This window comes from Echinops telfairi, unplaced genomic scaffold (assembly GCF_000313985.2).
Source record: "Echinops telfairi isolate 266 unplaced genomic scaffold, ASM31398v2 ScPeMD7_4;HRSCAF=17, whole genome shotgun sequence".
NCBI classification, from domain to species: domain Eukaryota; kingdom Metazoa; phylum Chordata; class Mammalia; order Afrosoricida; family Tenrecidae; genus Echinops; species Echinops telfairi.
Genome location: NW_022103900.1, coordinates 17,271,087 through 17,278,115, shown reverse-complemented (window position 1 = coordinate 17,278,115; position 7,029 = coordinate 17,271,087). Strand labels below are relative to the sequence as shown.

Genomic DNA, 7,029 nt, shown 5'->3' with positions numbered 1-7,029 from the left:
AAATGTTTTGAGAATGATGAGGGCAATGAATGTACAAATGCGCTTTACACAATTGATGTGTGTATGGATTGTGATAAAAGTTGTATGAGCCCCTAATAAAATTATTTTTTAAAAAATAGTTTTATGAGCCCCTAATAAAACAATTTAAAAAATAATGGTTGTACAACACAAAGAGTATAATCAATGGCACTGAATTATTCATGTAGAAGTTGTATAATTGGAGAATGTTTTGTTGTGTATATTTTTCCACAATTTTTAAAAAGATATGAATAACAATGAATATAAGGAAGAAGAAAATGTTCTAGAATTGGCTGTGGTGATGATTGTACAACTCTTCTTGATATGACTGCATTATTGAATTGTATGACATGTGGATGAAGTGCCAATAAAACTGTTAAACAAATTTTTTTAAAGACTCTAAAATAAAAAAGATTATTCATAATTAATTATGGTCCACATAATTGAATGCCTTGGCATAGTTAAATAAACACAAGTAAACATCTTTCTGGTATTCTCTGCTTTGAGCCAAGAGCCATCTAACATCAGCAGTATCTGTTGTTCCACATCCTCTTCTGAATCCAGCCTGAACTTCTGACAGTTTGCTGTTAATGTACTGCTACAACCATGGTTGGATGACCTTCAGCAAAATTTTACTTGCATGTGATATCAATGATATTGCTCTATAGTTTGAGCATTATTTGGGTCACCTTCCTTTGGAATGGACACAAATACGGACCTCTTCCAGTCAGTTGGCCAAGTAGCTGTCTTTCAGATTTCCTGGCCTAAATGAGAGCATGCTTCCAGTGCTTCATCAGTGTGTTGGAACATTTCCATTGGCATTCTGTCAATTCCTGCAGCCTTGTTTTTGGCCAATGCATTGAGTGCTGCTTGAACTTCTTTCTTCAGCACCATTGGTTCTTGCTCATATACTACCTCCTGAAATGGTTGGATGTTGAGAAGTTATTTTTGGTACAGTGTGACTCTGTGCATTCTTTCCATCTTCTTTTGATGGTTCCTGCATAATTCAATATTTTGCCCATAGAATCTTATAGGATTACAACTCAAAACTCTAATTTTTTCTTGAGTTCTTTACTTTTCCGATATGGTGAGTCTGATCTTCCCTTTTGGTTTTCTAATTCTAGATCTTGATACATTTCATTATACTATTTGGCTCAGTCTTTTCAAGCTGCCCTTTGAAATTTTCTATTCGGCTTTTTAACTTCATCCTTGATTCCACTTGTCTTAACTACTCTTCAATTAAGAGCAAGTTTCAGAATCTCTTCTGACATCATCTTTGATCTTTTCTTTCTTTCCTGCCTTTTTAATGACCTTTTGCTTTCTTCATGAATGACATAGATGTCTTCCCAAAGTGCATCAGGGGTTCTGCCATTATTGTTCAATGAGTCAAATCTGTTCTTCAGATGGTCTTGAAATTCAGGTGGAATAGACTCAAGGTATTTTGGCTCTTGTACACTCATTTTCATTTTTCTTCAGATTTATCCTGAACTCACATATGAGCAATTGATGGTCTATTCCACAGTCAGTTCCTGGTCTGATTTTAGCTGCTGACATTCAGCTTCTCCATCATGTCTTCCCACAGATGCCATTTGATTTCTGTGTATTCCATCTGGAGAAGTCCATGTGTATAGTCGCGGCTTGTATTGTGAAAACAAGGTATTTGCTAAGAACAAGTCATTGCTCTTGCAAAACCCTAGGGTGCATTCTCCAGGATCTTTTCTATCTCCATATTTTCCAACAACTGGTCCTTCATTTTTGTTTCCAACTTTTGCATTCTAGCTGCCAATTATTATTATTATTAGCTGGTATTAAAGGGTTACTTAATAAAAAAAATAAGAGATTATAGGATTGTTGGTTTTTTTCAGTTTCCAAATGGTTATTTTATCAGATTGTTTGAATATTAAATTTATCTTTGTTCGCAATCCAAAATAGTTACGTGAAGAGATTATAGTATTTTTAATGCCCTCATTTGCAGAAATAAACGTTGCCAACCACATATGAATCCCTTCCATTTTCTTTAAATTGCTCTGGCCATTGAATTCCCAAAGTAAGGGAAACTCTGGGAAGAGGGCATTCTAGGTCAATGGATTTAAAAATTTGTGTTCTCAGGACCACTTTATTATTTTTCAATGTATTATTAATTGAAATTTTATACATATATCATATCATTCCATAGATCAATCACATCAAGTAGAATTTTACAATTGCTACCACGGTCTGTTCCCAACCATTCTTTTTCTACATGGACTCCTTGACCTCATCTTCCTTTTACCCCACCACCACCACTGAACCCTCTTCCCCCTAAAACCCTTATTCTTCCTGCTGTCCCCATAGGTTCATCAATCCCGGATTTCATATACCCAAAAATGGAAAACATGTAACACACCTTTAAGAGAGTGACCTCCAATGACATAATACCTCTGAGATACACCCTAATCTGAACAAACATAAACAAAACCATACAAACCAAAAATATAGAAAGTGTGGAAACCAAATCATGTCTAGCCTGCATCAAAGGTTTAACTGTCCAGGTCAGATTGATGCCTTTGATTTTCTGTACTTATCTCTCCCAAGCACTCTGCTTAGTGACCGCTTTCCTCCCATCTTCAATTTTAGATAGGGGGAGTTCTCCAGAGGCTTATTTCCTCTACAGTTCCCCCAAATGAATCTTGGGCTCCCACTGTCATCCATTGCCTTCTGCACACTGGATTCTCACAATTTAGTCTCTGATACTAATCCCTCCGTCGACTTCAGATTATACGGATTACAATCCTTTGGTGACTGGTGATGGTGTGCTCCTTCCAACTTAGTTGACATCTCACTTAGATGGCTATTTGTTTGGAGACAAGCCTTTAAGGTCCCAGAGGCTACTTTATCATAGCCAAGCACCATATAATTTCATCACCACATTTTGCTATAGTACCGTATCTTCTGTTCCCTTCCTGAGGGCAAGTGTTGGGCAGGGCCATGATATGAGAACTAATTGTTCTTAAATTGGAGCTAGGATTTAGTGTAATCCCAATACCCATTTCTGAATCTATACTCTTTATTTATTCTTTTAACTTGTTATTACTTGGTAGTTAATACATGTCATATCATTCCGTAGTTCAATCATGTCAAACAGAATTGTATGATTGCTTCCATAATCAGTCTCCAAACATACTTTTCCTTCCTGGACTCCTTGACATCATCTCCCTTTTATTTCCCCCACCCCTCCAGTACCCTGCTCCCCAAACCCTTGAACTATTTGCTGTCCCTATAGGCACATCACCACTGGGTTTCATTTACAAAAAAAAAAAAAAAAACCAGAAAAACAAATAACACTACTTCAAAAGGGTGACCCCAATGTCATAGCACCTCTTAGCTTCACCCTAAAATGAACAAGCATAAACAAAATAAAACAGAATGTCCATCACAGGATTACCAGAATCATACATGTCTTAATACAGCATACAGGGTACTGATGTAACAAAACCTGGTTTGTCTGCCAATCAACAGTACACCGCTCTTGGTACCACTGTCTTCTGCTTCCTCAGACACTATGTGATTTCCGACTTCAGTCCTCAGGGTATAAGTGTGTCTGTGGTAGAGTCCAGTTCACCCAATGGAATTCCCACATGGGATCTCTCCTCTGGAGTATTTTGTGCTCCCCGAAGATCCAGGATTCAGTGTACCAGTGTTCCAACCTGGGTTCCCAAGATACCCCCAGAAACCCAAGTTCAATGTTGCCCACCCGCTGCACACCACCAAAGACACTCCCCACCTAGTGTCCACAAAAGCATCCTCAGTTAATCCTCCCCCAACCTGGAGGTCAACCCTCCCTCCCCTCCAACAGATATGCACCTATGCTCCCCAAAACCTGACTCTTCCCTCTCCCCTCTCCGGTGCTGCCCCTCCCATCAGTAAGCCTTCTCACTCTGACAGGGCTACCTCTCTCCCTCCCTGGGGGGCCTCACCACAGATCCACATGGCAAACACTCAGCAGACAGCCCAGTTATCAATTATTATCAATGCATTTTGATTGCATGTTTCATCAATTTCCAATTGAAGTTGTAGGTAGAAGTCTTCAATTTCTTTAACACTAGCTGTATTAGTTGGTGCACAAATTTGAATAATAGCTGTTCTGATTGGCTTTCCTTGAGAGTGGATAGATAGAACCCTGTATCTATCATCTAAAAGAGGTAACATCGTACTTTATGATGGATTTAGCAAGCTCCTTTCTGACAATGAATACAATTCTTCTTGATTGTGTTATTCTTGGCCTAATAAATCATCTGATTTTCTGATACAAAATGGCCAATACCAGTCTATTTCAACTCACTAAAGCCAAGGATGTCCATCTTTATACATTCCTTTCATTTTTGAAGACTTCCAATTTTCCTGAATTCATACTGCCAACATTTCAAGTTCTGATTACTAGCAGATTTTTGAAGCCATTTCTCCTTAACACAAGTTGTGCCCCATCAGCAAATGAAGATCCCAAAGGCTCCCCTCCCACAGGCTTTCACTGACTTCACCGTGGTCCACTCCACTCTGAGGAATCGCCTCCTCCTCCTCGGTCAAAATGTAATGCCCTTGGACCAGAGGGGCCCATCCTCCGACAATGTGCTGCTTCCGTTCCTTAGGCCTTCAGTGTCTGACAATGTTTCTTAGCTTTGCATCAACTTTTCAGTGCTTCTTTGCTTCAAAGTGGGGAGCTGACTTCTTCTTCATTGTAAATTCTTGGTCTCCAAGTTCTCCTGAAACCTGTTCACTTTGGGTGACCCTGCTAGCATTTGAAATACCAGTGACATATCTCTCGGCATCAAAGCAACACAGGAGCCACCGCAGTATGACAAACTGACAGGCAAGTTGTGGCACAGTAACTTATGAGACAGTAACTTGGAAGTATAGTACCTCCCCTTCCGCCCTCCCTCACAGGCAAAAATTTACCAGATTCAAATAATTTTAATCTAATCACCTGTGTATATCTTCTAACTGCAGATCTAAATCTTGAAGTTTCTTTTGATATTTCTCTGTAAACTTGAAGAACTCATTAAGGATTGAAGATTTCAAATCAGGGTACGGACATTCCAAAGTTTCAAATTCCATGGGCAGTGCGCTGAGCAGGTTAGTTTTTTCTTCTAAAGTGTGCTCTAGGATCTGAAAAAAAACAAAATTCTGAGATTATTTTACTTCATTTCAATGACAAATGGATGCATAAATAACAGACTGTCTTCATTACACTTACTTTCTTACTCCAGTCTGAAAGATCATTGTGCATTTTCTGTTGCTCCAGGTTCAGTCTTTCAAAAACATCTTTCAATTGTTTCTTCACACAGTCAACCTACAGGACATTAAGGATAACCTTTGTAGAATGCAATTCAGCCAATAGTGTTATGTTCCATAAATATGTCCCCTAATCACTGAATTTCAACCAATAACAAGACTCAATAGCACATAAGTGGTCAAAATTTGATAAGAAAAGGGCTCCTTGGGAACTTCTGAAACAGAATTGCAGAGCTGCCATCCGTCATTGAGAGCCACACAGCAGCCACACTGCAGCCACACAGCAGCCACTGCAGCCACACTGCAGCCACACAGCAGCCACATGTGGACTTTGTCTTTGCGGAAGCAGAGTTCCCCAGATTGTCTCTGCCGTGAGCACTCTTTCCTCTCCTCGCATCCTTGACTCTAATTCCCAGGGGAAAGAGTAGGCATGGATTTCTAATATTTTCACATTAAAAGTATTATTTTTAAAAGCAACATAATAATACTATAGAATAACTGAAAACAGAGTAATAAAAACCACCTATAATCCTACACCTAAAACCGTATGCTTCAGTCAAGAAAAGGTGTCAAATAAACTTGAAATGTAGTCAACTACTTAATATATGACCCTTCTAGCCATAATCCCTTTTGTAAATTCTAGCCTCTATGCCTGTGGTTATGATCCCATTTTAGAGGCTGTTCTCTGCTATAGGATTAATGTGGGATGTATTCTGAGTCTCAACCTTAGTAGAGGGTGGTCATTCAAGACACTATATGGTCCACTGAAAAACAAAAACCATAAAAGAATGAGTCATCTCAGAAGCAGGTAGAGAGAGAGAGAGAGAGAGAGAGAGAGAGAGAGAGAGAGAAAGCACAGGACCATCAGAAGAGGAACCACCGGAGGAGCACATTCATGAAGTCTGTCAGCAGTGGAGGAGGCTGAAACCAGAGGCACCTGAGACAGAGCAGAAAAGCAATGTGGAGACTATGAAACTGCGAAGCAGAGCAGTGGGTTTTTTTCCTGAACCACAGAGGCCCAGGGACTATAGAGGCCAAGAAACCATGTTAGAGACTGAGGACCAGAAAAAGCAAGGCCTGGCTGTGGATCAATGACTGTATTTTGACTGTGTGCTGATCTTGATATGTGCTAACATGTTAATTTCCCTAATAAATACCCTTAATCCTTAGTATTGTCTGTGAATTTTAAGTGCCTATTGGAAAGAATTACCAAAGCCAGCAGAGAAGTAGAGTATTATAGGAAGAATGGTTGGTCAGAATAGGTAAAGAAAGACAGAGGGTAGAGGTATGTCTGGCCCCTGTCTCATAGCCATATGGAAGCCAGAGGAGGTCAGATATGGCTAATAGTGAAAATTACATAAGAAAGAACCAGCAGGAGGTGAGTGATGTAAAAACAAGATGGTGTGATAGGGAGTGACTGATGCTTCTCTCCTGTGACTGGTCAGGACAGACTTCTTTTTTTTAAAATCATTTTATTGGGGGCCCATACAACTCTTATCACAATCGATACATCCATCGATTGTGTCAAGACCATTTGTACATTTGTTGCCATCATCATTCTCAAAACATTTACTTTCTGCTTGAGCCCTCAATATCAGCTCCTCATTTTCCCCTTCCCTCCCCACTACCCCTCCCTCATGAACTCTGCCTAATTCATAAATTATTATTATTTTGTCATATCTTACACTGTCCAACATCTCCCTTCACCCACTTTTCTGTTGTCCATCCCCCAGGGAGAAGGTT

At 39.6% G+C, this 7,029-nt stretch overlaps 1 protein-coding gene across 1 annotated transcript in view; it reads right to left on the bottom strand.

Annotated features, from left to right (window-relative positions):
* CCDC148 (coiled-coil domain containing 148) overlaps positions 1-7,029 on the bottom strand; it is a 314,586-nt gene that overhangs the window by 213,164 nt on the left and 94,393 nt on the right. Inside the window, exons 7-8 of the mRNA XM_045298561.1 lie at positions 5,249-5,344; positions 4,979-5,160 (exon numbers count right to left, since the gene is read on the bottom strand). Coding sequence (XP_045154496.1) covers positions 4,979-5,160; positions 5,249-5,344 — 278 coding nt within the window. The remainder of the gene's footprint in view (positions 1-4,978; positions 5,161-5,248; positions 5,345-7,029) is intronic.